This window comes from Anolis sagrei, chromosome 6 (assembly GCF_037176765.1).
Source record: "Anolis sagrei isolate rAnoSag1 chromosome 6, rAnoSag1.mat, whole genome shotgun sequence".
Classification (NCBI taxonomy): Eukaryota; Metazoa; Chordata; class Lepidosauria; order Squamata; family Dactyloidae; genus Anolis; species Anolis sagrei.
In genome coordinates, this window is record NC_090026.1 from 96,622,211 (window position 1) to 96,635,945 (window position 13,735).

Below are 13,735 nucleotides of genomic sequence, written 5' to 3' on the forward strand. Positions count from 1 at the left end.
TATCTAAATTGTGTGAAAAAACATATAGTCTCATTCTTTTCAAGGCTGAAGTACCATCCTATTACAAAATCTATTGCAACATAAATGCCTTCTGTTTGTTGTGTCCACACAATACATTTGGGACAATAATTTCTCTGGAAAGAAATTGCCAAGTGATAAAGCAGCAACTCTCCTTTTGGAGAACAACATTCTAGTCCATTTAAATGCTTACACTAAAATATAAAAAGCTGCTTGAAGTAAACCCAGTAAGTTTAGCCTTTCTCAGCAGGGTTGAAGTTTTTCCTTTCCTTCTGAACTACAGTCTCTTCCCATTCCATATTGCAAATCTTTTTTGAAAATCGTTTCAAATGTCTTGTGTCAGGGAGAAAAAACACTGAAGATAAAGGAAGCCATATGTAAGGGATATGGAACTTCTTCTTTCAGTTACCCAGCGATCTCATATCACTGCAAAATGTCCACTCTCAGTCTCTGAAACTGCTCTGTCTAGCATTTCCTGCATGGGGTGCCACGTGAGCCATCATTTTCATGGCCACTTCTGCACTTGTAGGAGTGCCAGAAAGATGAGCAGAGTGTGGCTTTTTGTGGTTCTTGAAACTACTGACTACTCCCCAAATCACCCAACATTTCTACCTGTAAAAGTCTTTGGTGTGATTTTCTGGTAATTTTTGATTGAAAACAACACAGGAAATTCCCAAAATACATGAAAAATGCAATGTCTCTCCAGAAACCCCACTATGCTGAAATAATTCTATTTTCCTCTGTAGCCCAGAGAGTGACAAAATGTAATTTCCAGTCACCATTTTGAAAAGGACTAGAGATGAGAACATTGATTTCAACATGGTGTGGTGTGGGTGTGAACCATGAGAACCTGGGAAAAATTCACCCCTGCCTCTTCCACCATGCAGTTGCGCCCCCCCCCCGGCCAAATTTCTTACTTCCAAAAGAGTTTCAGAACAGGGAAATGTGTAGGAATAGTAGTTGAAAACCTTGAGAGTGGTTGCTGGAGGATACAGAGCAGTAGCCTTGCCTTGTTTTTCCCCTTTTCAGTAATTCAGAGAAAGAGGACACAAAGAAAGGAAATAGAATTTGGATCCACCCTGGATGAGTGCCTACTGAGTTTATCCTGCCCAAAAGCCTTGACAAAACAAATTGGAATTGGCATTCCTGTTGCATAGTTATTTGATTCCTGACCATTATGTTTTTTAAAAAAATCCTAACAAAATGTGATTCAATTGCTGCCTTTTATTTCAGTCTCTTTTAAGCATTTTGGGGGTTTGCATTCGTCTGCATTCATTTCAGCAATTCTTTCATTCTTGGAGTATTTTGGCTGTGTATTCCTTTAATGTGTCCACATCCAAAATTTTGGACATTGTGGGAAAAGGTTTCACTGGCAACTACTCTGTCCATTAAAAGCACTTCCCATCTGAATATCAGCTGCCAAAGTATGTGGTATCCAGCAGAGCAAGAGGATGAGGACATAGTTTGCAATGAAGCTGAACAGTTTGCACTTCCTAGCAGTGACACCAAACATCAATCTTTATAGAGACAGCCCAGAACACAGGAAAATAAGAACACTTAAGAACAAAAAGAGAATTATCTGCTGCCTTTCATTCTCATTCCAGTGGTTTCCTTTTCAGATCTTTCCAGAATGAATATATTCTCACAGTGACATTTCAGATTTTTTATGAATGCAACTTGAGGAGTAATAAATATATGCACCCCTGAATGTAAAAATACTTCGATTTCTTCAAATACAGTCTCTGTGTAGATATAAGTATATGGAAATGTATTCTTAGGCAGCTAGATGAGTAGCTCAGTTGCAGATGTGGCATCACAGGGCTATTGTGTCTACACTGGCTTTTGATTTCTTAGCATTAGAGGCTGCTGCACCAAAAAAATTCTAATCAGAACCTGAGACATTGCAGGATATCCCATCCTCTCCTGTTTGTTTAGTTTGGCCTAAGTCATCAGTAGTGTGCTTTTCAGTATGTGGTGTAGTCTGTCGTGGTAGCTGGAATAGAAAAACTTGCACGCTTTACCTATTGTTTCATCTGTTCATGTACTATTGGAACACATCTCTTCATCAATTATTGTCCAGTTAGTTGCTCTGAAGGTATCTGTTTTCACTAATATGTCAATGTTCACAAAATGACAAGCACAAGATAAAGAAATATCTGGGACAAGTGGTGAAGTGGCTGCTCTTCTCACTGTTCTCAATGTGTTCTTTACTTTGTTGCTGTATGCCTTCAAGTTGTTTTCTACTTATGGTGACCCTAAGGTGAAGCTATCATGGGGCTTCTGAGACTGAGAGTGTGTGACAAGATTACCCAGTAAGTTTCCATGCTTGAGTGGAGAACCTTAGTCTCCAGTGGTCAAACCACTATTCCTCTATTACAGTATACTAACTAACTGATTATGTGATTTTCATAACCATCCTTTTTCATCAGCAAGAACAATCCATTCTCTGAATGTTCTTCCCACTGAGAGAGCCTCTTTGAAAATTGTATTATTATTTGATGGTTGGGACTTATTCTGAGCCAAAAAAGAGACTATTTCAAAACTCTGTTCATTTCTCTTTTTTATATATATGCCAATTGGAGGGAGTACAGAGGGAGTTAATTTAACAAGGTGTCACCTGTCTCATGACTTCTTATTTACTGCTCTTGAGATGGAGCTGTTTCCTAATGTGCCCCAAAAAGAGTAGGAAGGGGAAACTATGTGATTTTATTTGTTCTGTCAATGCACAGAATTACAGACCTTCCCACTCAATTGGTTCATTTTTATGATGTCTGTGTTCCCCTGTTAGTCATTGTTTTCAGATTGGAATACATTCTGTACTTATTTGAGCTGTTTTAGAGAGATTCAAGGGATGTTGGTGTCTGAAACAGATCAAATCCAAATCTAATCACTTTTGAAGATTAACATTTTGTATGTTGGATACAGGAGTCCCCGGTGGCGCAGTGGGTTAAAGCACTGAGCTGTTGAGCTTGTTGATCGAAAGGTCGCAGGTTCGATTCCGGGGAGCGGCGTGAGCTTCCACTGTCAGCCCTAGCTTCTGCCAACCTAGCAGTTCGAAAACATTCAAATGTGAGTAGATCAATAGGTACCGCTCAGGTGGGAAGGTAACGGCGCTCCATGCAGTCATGCTGGCCACATGACCTTGGAGGTGTCTATGGACAACGCCGGCTCTTCAGCTTAGAAATGGAGATGAGCACCACACCCCAGAGTCAGACATGACTGGACTTAATGTCAGGGGACAACCTTTACCTAACCTATGTTGGATACAGTGATATAGACCACGTGTTCTCCCAAAACAGATACATTTCAGTCTCTTCATACAAGGGAATGCCAGGGATGGAAAGAAGAGCAAAGTCGGAGTGTAGTTTGTGATGAGGAGCTCTAGCTTCTAATAGATGTGTATGGTTTAACTAGTTCTTTTCAGAGCCAGTACTTTGGAAAATGAATAAATAACTCCTAATTCATAGGATTGTTCCATTGTTTCATAGCCCTTGGAGTTACTATGTTGTCTTCAAACAAATAAATATAAAGCATGCATTGGTAAAATGAAGTAAGAAGAAACCCAATCCCTATTCTCAAATGTGAACACTCCTGTTACCAAAAACATGGCCACTTTCCTTCTGATATTTTGCTCTTTTCTTAATTAGGTCCAGATCTATGTTTTATGTCATTATCAAAAAAATACTCAGAAAAACATCCTGGGGTGGGGAAAAGTGCATCCTTTTATAGAAATTCCCAAATTTTAAAGGCTATGTGATTTTATTTGTTCTGTCAATGCACAGAATTATAGACCTTCCCACTTTTAAAGGCTGAAATTTTAAAGGTTTCCTTCCCTTGTGATCTCCTCAGAAGAGGTAGATATCCCTGCAAATTATATTTCCTATCAAGATTTTTTTTAAAAATATATATATTGCCTAATACTTATAAAAATAATCAGAATTTTGAAGCTGAACAAGGACTGGGATCAGGTTTTGCTTTTAGATGTAGTTTGACCTATTGCAGCAACTGTGAAAAGCAGACTTCTGGGAAACCAGTGAAAACTTTGCTTGTTTGTTTTATCAGAGGACTGGTTTTTAGATACAAACATTACCTTGGGAAATTAAATGAGTTGCTTCGGACTTATTTATTTGTTTATTCTAAGCTGCCTTCATTTTAGGTCTATGTAAAGTTAACTGAAATAATCCATCTGTTTCTTACAATGATATATTCTCCACCCTATACCACAAGACAATTGGTCTACAGAGTCCTATGAAAATTAATGTGGATTTTGGAAGTGAGCTCCACTTAGAAAGTGATATAGGACACTGTTATGCATACCTACTTATAAGTGAGCCCAATCTAAGTCAAAGGGGAGTTGTTTCCCAGTCAGCATGTTTAGGATTGCAGCCTTAAGAAGTGAAGTTGTTGTAGGATAGAGAGGTTGAATTGATGTGGATTATTGCATGCTTTTAACATAATATGCTGTGTACAAGCCCACCTTGGGATTTTTCAGTGGGAGGGCATGGTTTTCTCTGTTTTTTCTGGAAAAGTTCTACATTATTTTGGCTTCTGAGACTTTGTCCCACATTGCCTGAAATCAATGTTTTGTTTTGAATTTCTATAACTTTTGTGGATCTTATCTGTGGGAGGGATTGCTGTGCTTTTCAGATGGTGTGGCAGAGGATCAGGCAGGGGTTTCTGGCACATGTACAGATCTTTGAGGCAAGTTTAGCACTAGCATGCTATACTTCTTGGCATGTATTCCTTGGGAACATATTCTAACTTTTTTAATTTCATCTTAGGTTAGCCTACTCATCATTTACAGACCACACAAGATTTTTAATGTTTGAACAATGGAATTGAGAATGAGAATAAATGGGAAAATCAGAAATTGGAACGAGAATGAAAAATCAGAGAATTGTGTGTTTTTCCACAAATCTATCAGAATGCATAGATATACTTTAATGTAGTTAAAATATATTAATAGAAGGTTATAATAATGTGAGAACCTTATGTCCAGCTCCAAATCTTAAAATCCCAAGTATGGGAAGGAGCCACTGATTGCACTATCAGTAGTATAAATATAGAAATTTTATTGAGGTTGTTTCTGTTAATACCTCCTAAGTATTTGAATCACTTCTTGACATATCTCCAAAATCATTTGCACTAATAAAAGTTTTAATACAAGCAATAAAACCACAATCGACAGTAATGTAAACACCAATCTGCAGAGAAAATTAGTAAAGCAGCAGTCAGTAAAACAGATCAAACACTAGGCAGTAGACACATACTTGAACTCTTAGTAAAAAAGAAATCCTAAAGCTATCTTTTCTGTCTGTCTTTGCAGTATGAGAATCATTTTAATGTGAAAGTGGTAGAGGAACTGGATCCCTGTGTCAAGGAAGACTAGGCTTTGATAACCTTCCAAAGGAGGAATAGGATTTCTGCAACCCTCCAGATTTTGTCAGTCTGCTATTTCTAGTGTTCCTCGCCATAGGCTTTCTTGGCTAGGACTGCTGAAAATTGCAGTTCAACAATATTTGAAGAATTATTTCATCCCCACCTCTGCTCTCGTGTTAGGAAAAGTGTATTTTATCCACTATATGTACTCATGTGTAAGTAGGAAAAAAGACCAAAAATCATGCAAGAACCCCAGGTGATGATGAGACCAGCTTGATGAAACTCTGTAAATGCATCTTGAAAAGATGAAGGTGGCAAGAATAAAAAAAGTAACCTGCCTCTAATATGGACCCAATGCAATGGCAATGACAAGAGACAGAGGCAAGAAGAGCCTTCTGGTGTGGTGTGATATTGAAGCAGCACTCTCATCCCATTACCTGTGCTTATTGTTTTTAATACTTAATTTGTATTTTGATATTATGTGTACTGACTTGTAAACTGCCTTGAGTCTCCAATAGGCTGAGAAAGGCAATACACAAGTATAGCAAATAAATAAATAAATAATATCCCAAATCAGAGAAAGAACTGCAGCTGTTTGGGGTGTTTAAGGTGGTAGACATGGGAGTGACCATTTTTAAGAGGGTATTATTGTACAAGCCTCTCTGTAGAGAGACTGCAGCAGCTATTTTTAATAAGGTCTTACTTATAAGACTCTGCAGACATTTATTATTTGGACTCCCCCATGTTATGGTTGAGTGCTGTTGGGCTCAAAAAAAGGAAGCAGAAGAGGAAGGAGGATTGCCCATCTTTCTCCATTTTGGGCAAGAAAAGGGTAATGGGGTGAGAGCTTTTTCATATTTGTCCCTTGTAACTCCTTTCACAGTAGGGCCATAGCTGTGACAAGTTGCTGTTCTTGTTCTTTTCCCTCTCATTTGTTTCAGGCTGCATTCTCATTCTTTTCCCACATTGATATTCCTTTCCATATCTGTATTTGTATAGATGTAGAAATGTTAAGCCCTCATATAACAAACAGATCCTCTCTTTTCCTTTAGCTCTTCCTAAGTATGTTTATATATTTTAAGTGAAGAGGAAAGATTTGTTTGTTACATGTCTCTATCAATTTCATCATCAAAGGGCTAAAATTGACGGCATACACCGATCTAGCCCTGGTCACCCATGGAGCCGACCGGCACCCATTAGATGACATTGTGGGTGAAGGAGGGTGGAACCGGTTCACTGCCACCATGGCAACACTGGAGGCTTTCCATGTTGCCATCTAATTTATGAGAAGAAGCCGCATGCACCACGTGAATTCCACCCCATATGATTGCCCTCCCGGCGATGCAAGGCGTAGGGCACCGGATTCACCCCACAGCGAAGCAGAGTTCCACCTCCTCCTGTCATCGGCTGTCTGATGGAGTAATCAGTTTTACGCTCAGTGTTTCACATCAAACTCCATAATTCTAGCCAAAGCTTCCCTCAATGTATACATGAGGTCAACTTATGAGTAAGTATGATAGAGTAACTTACTCTATCATACTTATGAGTAAGTATGGTTAGATGGAGAAGAGGGCTGCCTGAGCAGTTGGTTGCTCAAAACAGTGGCACAGGGTATTCCCTTGTACTAGCTAATATGAGAGCATGCTATGAAAATAGTATTAATGTCTGTATTCTGGAGGTGTGACTCATGCATTGGATTTAAAGCAAGCAGTTGGGGGAGAGGAAGAAGCATAAGTAAGATAGACCCACTTGAGGATTTTGTGTACTTTGACTTGTGTTTGGGAGTTGTGCCATGGATACCTTTCAGTTTGTAAAACCTTAAGAAATGGGCAATGGAACCAGAGATGTGAAAATATGTTACTGTTGTAGAGATTTTGAAAAGAGAACCTATCTTGGTATAGAATGTTAGGCTGCTGAGAATTTATCAACCCTTTGCTTCCAGATCTTGCTTCCAGCATGAAGTTTCTTGTGTTTTGTACAAAATGTCTCTGCAAAGTTGTTGCCTTTTCCTTTTCTGAAGCTGAGTACATCAAGTGCAAAAGAATGGGATGATTTGCCATACAAACACTCAAAGTGCTATTTCTTTTTACTAGTCAACAAGGCAATAGTTACACTACTATTCAGTAAAAAAAAAACAGTCTCAAAATGCACAAAGTTTGTTAAGAGACCAGCAAAGAGACTAGCAAAGAGATTTATGTGGGTGTCCAGAGGTGTTGTTGTCTCATTTTCACATGTAAATGAACCACCCACTACTCTGAACTCTTGCTCATGCTAGTTATGAAATCAGTCAGGATTGAATTATGTATTTGGATGATGGAAAAGGTCAATGTCTGAGGGATAGTGTGGTTCACTTGTTTGAAGGGATAAAATGTGAGGTTAATCACACTGAATTCAGTTATACGTCCTTTTGACTTATGTGATTGTACTGCAGTACTTCTTGAAGAATACTGAATTGTCTCGGTGGTTTTAATCAAAGTGAATTAATAGAAGCTTTGCTAAACTTGCTGTTCAAACAATTTCTGCTATGTAACAACACAACAGTGTTCAAATATATGCCTGGTTCTTCTCCACCTGTAAAGGACTTTCATTTGTATTCTCAGCAATTTCCCCAATTGACTCTGATATTGACTCTGGTAGATGAAGAAAATAACTTGCCATTGTTTTTACCAGTTTCGGAAGCTTTGTAATGGAATATTGACTAGTAATAAAACTGATTTTAATCATTCCTTTTTAATTCTGTTTGAACATGATTTGAATGAATGCAGAATGTAAAAATAATCCTAAATTATCTTCCTTGAACTTTTTTACAATGCTAAAAAGCAACTGATGGAAAGTAGAAAGATCCAATTACTGTACTATGTTTGTACAGCTGTACCTCATTGAGTCCAGGTTTGTGTTACACACAGTTTGTGATAGGAAGTATATGCTTTTAAAACAACCAAGGAGATGGATCTTTAACCTCCACCTTTTCCAGATTTTTTTGTTCACTCATTTAGCTTCTGTCATAGTTCTAGGAAGTATTTCAAATACGAATTATTGCACAGAATCATAGCTCGAACGAATCACTCATCCCCTTGTGAACTCATTAGGAAAGGTGGATTAAGATACAGTACTCATTTCCCAGCAGAATTTTAGTTTGAGGTACTGTGTGCTTCAGGAGAAGATGAATTTTTAAAATGGAATTCTCAGATTGCATGTTAGGGATTTTTTTTTGATGGTTTGGTTAAATTATCGTTTTTCAGTTTAGCTGTTGTAAGGATTTTGAGAGGCTCAGGGTACATCCAGGAATGATTAAGTTGCTTCCTCTATTACTAACAGGTCATAATTTCTTAGTTATCGTATGTTAATATGTAGCTTAAAAGTAGAGTGCAATTCCTCTGGTGGTTAAGAATGGTTGGCCTGAGATCACATTAATGTATTTGATTTGGCATATTTACCCTTAGGTGTTAATCATCAGTTTTGGCAGGGGAGGATACCAAGACATTAACTGTTACAGTGTCACATAGTGAGTGAAATACTAGTTTCTGCCAAGAGTAGCTTGCTTAACGGTTCCATAGACAGCTTAACTTCCCATTGTTTTTGAGAAGGAGTTACTTGGCTGCCAGTGAATTTCACGTTAGCAACAGAGGCTTCATGTAAACCTCATTCTTTAAACACAGGTGACCTAAAATTAACTTAAATATAACAAGCCAACTACTAGACTGCACCACCCACCTTCACACTATGATGTACTCAAGACAGTCTAAGACCCTTAGGCTACACATATGATGGCCATGAAAGATTTTGTCTTTTCAGTTCTGCTTGCCAAATTCCTCCTCATAACTGTCAAAATTGACATAGATTTGTAAAATTCACAGCAATTTGCCCACCCAGACTGTTGTTAAAGAATACAAGGTACTGGTATACATGTACTGTCTGCATTTGCACATTCGACATACTCTGGGGATGATCACTTAAAAGATTTCCTGACACAGGAAGGAATGAAAGATAATTAAGTAGCAGTATTCTATCAGATTGGGAGAAGTCTTGTGCTTCTGTGTCTTCCAATAGAAAGATGCATTTATAGCCACAAATGAAAAGTATGGTTGGCACTGAATGACAAGTGAGTCAGGCAAGTACTCTGAACTCATTCACACACACACGATTGTTATCTTGTATCATACTTACCCTTGTCCTGAGAATGTATCATTGTGGGATTCTCAGGCAATTCATTATCACTCCATTGTTTGTTGTCACCAGTGCTCTTGACTCCAAGAGTGATGTGGAAGTGTCAGGAACTGTGACAGGGATCTAAAGGAAGGGAACAGTCCTTTGGAGATTTTCTAAAGTCAAGGTTAGGTTGGCAATGCCACTAAGAACACATTAATTCTGCCATTTATCTAAAAATGGATTCTTAATGCAGTCCTGTTTTCATTCTGCATCTGTCAAGTTTATCTTCACTACCCAGTAACATATCTGCATTTGAGGATGCAGAGTGCATCTGTATAGCAGAATTAATGCAGTTTGACACTACTTTAACTGCCATGAATGAATGAATGAATGTATAAGACTTTATTTCTATCCCTCCCTATCTCCCCAGTGGGGACTCAGGGATGCTTACAACATATAGAGAGGCAAACCTTTGATGCCATATAAAATACCAAATAACATCTACAAAACGATAAAACCCAATTTGCAATTACACAGGCAACAAAGACAATCAGACAATTAATAATAATAATAATAATAATAATTTATTTATACCCTGCCACCATCTCCCCAAGGGGACTCGGGGTGGCTAACACGAGGCCAAGCCCAAGAATGTATAATAAGCAAAGTAAAATACATACAACAGATAATAACATCAAATCAAATGCAAACAATAACAAAATAATACAGTAAGGTAAACATAGGATAAAATAAAGGAATTGAACACAGTGGGCTGGGCCAGATTCAAGGGGAAAAATTATAAAACCCTGGTTCAGATAAATAAATAGTGTATCTGATGGGAGATTCAGGTAGGTCAAACGATGGGGTTGATTTTCATTGAAGGATGAGATAAAGTGCATCAAAGGGACAAATTTGTACTGGGATGGTCATGGTATGGGGATTTGTTGTTCAATTGAACATAGGCCAACAAATTCACATTATAACAATTTCATAATTAACAGATTTTTAAAATTTAGAGTTTAAAAGATTAAATTAAAAGCATTTAAAAGCCATAGCATAGCCATTGCACAATGCTATAGAATCATGGGAGTTGCCGTTTGGGGAGGTACCAGTACTGTTTAGCAGAGAAGGCTAAAGACATAAAACAATTAGACCTCTCATTCCATAGCATTGAGTCATAGCAGTTAAAATGGTGTCAAACTTAATTACAGTAATTCTACGGTGTACATGCACCCTGAGTCTACAAATTCTTATGCTACCAACTTTGTTCTCTCCATTCATTTCTAAGGTGTATAAGATCCCTTTGTATACCAATAATATATAGTTCATGATAACATTCACATGATATTTCTATCTCAGATAAAAGAACATGAGAAAAGTGGAAGATCATTGTCCAGACACTTAGAACATTGTTATGGTTTGAGATTCACTATTCCTTGTACTTGCAGTAAAGGGAGGCTGAAGCTGAAATGCATGAAGTAGAAAGCAAGCACAGCATGCTGGATTGTAGAACAAATATTACATAATTTAGACAAGACTCTCCACTTACAGTTTCTTGCATAGGTGAATGCATAAGAGTTCTAACCTCTTCTCCTAAACCATACAACCTGTGACTAGATCAAAGCAATATTCTTCATGCAGCACTCTATATTCATTTATTTCCCTTCATAGACTAAATATTTTCTGTATTTTCAAATAACTTTTGAATCAGAACATCAAGCAGAACTAATGGAAACAGGAAATGTTATTTTTGAATAGAAAAAAATAAAAACATTCCTTTATTATTTGATATTTGGATCATCATAAAAATTAATGAAGTGTCATCTAGATAGCAGAATGTTGTCAATGGAACATAATGACAACTTAATCCTTATTTATCTCACTTTTATTGATAAATCAATAAAAGATAAATCAATTATATATATAGTCATATTTAAAAGTGTGGTTTCGGTTAAGATATGTCCTTCACTAACTTCACAATTTCTTCTTCTTCTGGGCATTTTCTACCTCATAAATAGCAAGTTTCTTCTACTGCAGCCAATTTTAATTGATGTCTACTTTTGATCTTCTCCCTCAGTTTGCCAAGTCATGTGGGAGAAACATATGTAGGACCTCTTCATGTATGATTCATTTAAATGACCCTGGCAGGTGTGATGGTTACTTTGATCTTTCTTATGTATTGCAGTACTTAGAATGATTGGACTATTCACAGTGTAAGTCTATGGATGTATTTCCAAAACAACCCTGCTGTGTTTGATGGGGTTGATTTGTGAGTAAAGGTGAACAAACCTGCAGTGTCATGTATCACCACTCCGCTTCTGTGCAGTAGCGAAATGTTTAAACTAGGGATTTGAACTATATGGTTCTCCAAATATTGTTGGACTGCGACTAGTAACATGCAATAAAGTGCAGAATGATGAGAGCATGATTCAAAAACATCTAGAGAAACACCCAATAACCACTCTTGTGCAAAATAAAATGACTTTAAATTCCTGTGTCTCATATATTACATGATGAACTTCTTTCATTAACATCTTAATTTTTCATTTAGAAAAACAGGTTCAGGATCTCTAATCCAAAATGCTTCTGACCAGATATTTTAGAGATGGGACATACCTATAAACAAAATCCATGTTTCATACACACTTTGTAAACATATCCTGAAAGTAATTTTGTAGAGTATTTTTAATAATTGCATTAAAAAAAGTGAAAGTTTCCACTTTCTCAGCCGTCCATGTAGACCAGTGGTTCTCAATCAGTGGGTCCCCAGGTATTTTGGCCTACAACTCTCAGAAATCCAAGCCAGTTTACCAGCTGTTAGGATTTCTGGGAGCTGAAGACCAGTACATCTGGGGACCTCCAAGTTAAGAACCACTGCTGTAGACGGTTTCTGAGGATTTGGGAATTAAAGATAAGAGATGCTTAACCTGTATTTATTTTGTAGTAACTTGATGATAAGGATATATATCACTTTGTTTTTCCAAGTCTTGCTTAATTTTTGTTTTCTTTTTGGCATTTCAGAGATTAATCTACTATGGGCAGGACACCAAACTCATCATAGTTCAGAGGATTATAATTTATTCACAGCATTAAGGCAATCTGTTTTGCAGAAGTATACATCTTGGGTAAGTTATACAAAATGCACAATGGCCTGTAATAAATATTATTACATTTGTAATAAATATTAACAAGTGTTCCAGTTGTCAATAATTTTGCACCATCAGTTCTATGTCTTTTTAAATACACTTAAGGTGAAAGTGTATTTAAATGTTAATTGCTATCATGTTTTTAGTCAAGTGGATTCATATTACTTATTTACTTACTTACTTAGGCAATCCCTAGTTCGAGGATGATGGTCATCCAAGTGTAGTATCCTGGCGGTGGGTCCGTAGGTGACTGTGAAGCCCTATTTTTGATCTGTATCTTCTCCCACAGTGAGGGCATCAGTTTCCAGGTGGAAGGCGGTCCTAGTCGGGGTAGGCTTGACACGCCTTCCTCTTGGCACGTTTCTCTCTTTTGCCCTCCATTCGTGCCTCTTCAAATTCTGCAGCACTGCTGGTTACAGCTGACCTCCAACTGGAGCGCTCAAGGGCCAGGGCTTCCCAGTTCTCAGTGTCTATGCAACAGTTTGGATTTGAGCCCGTCTTTAAATCTCTTTTCCTGTCCTCCAACATTCCGTTTTCCATTCTTGAGTTCGGAATAGAGCTTTGGGAGACAGTAGTTGTATATCCGGACAACATGGCCAGTCCAGCGGAGTTGATGGCAGAGGACCATCGCTTCAATGCTGGTGGTCTTTGCTTCTTCCAGCACGTTGGCATTTGTCCGCTTGTCTTCCCAAGAGATTTGCAGGATTTTTCGGAGGCAGCGCTGATGGAATTGTTCCAGGAGTTGCATGTGACGTCTGTAGACTGTCCATGTCTCGCAGCCATATTACAGGGTTGGGAGGACAATAGCTTTATAAACAAGCACCTTGGTATCCCTACAGATGTCCCGGTCCTCAAACACTCTGCTTCATTCAGAAAAATGCTGCAATTGCAGAGCTCAGGCAGTGTTGAATTTCAGTGTCAATGCTGACTTTTGTGAAGAGGTGGCTGCCAAGGTAGTGGAAATTGTCAACATTTTCTAATGTTACACTATTAAGCTGTATTTCTGGCATTGGAGAGGGATTGGCCAGTGACTGCTGGAAGAG

General features: G+C 37.9%; 1 protein-coding gene across 1 annotated transcript in view; it reads left to right on the forward strand.

Moving 5' to 3' along the window:
- AGMO (alkylglycerol monooxygenase) overlaps nucleotides 1–13,735 on the forward strand; it is a 149,010-nt gene that overhangs the window by 40,794 nt on the left and 94,481 nt on the right. The window contains exon 4 of the mRNA XM_060782152.2: nucleotides 12,568–12,671. Within this exon, the coding sequence (XP_060638135.2) occupies nucleotides 12,568–12,671 (104 nt within the window). The remainder of the gene's footprint in view (nucleotides 1–12,567; nucleotides 12,672–13,735) is intronic.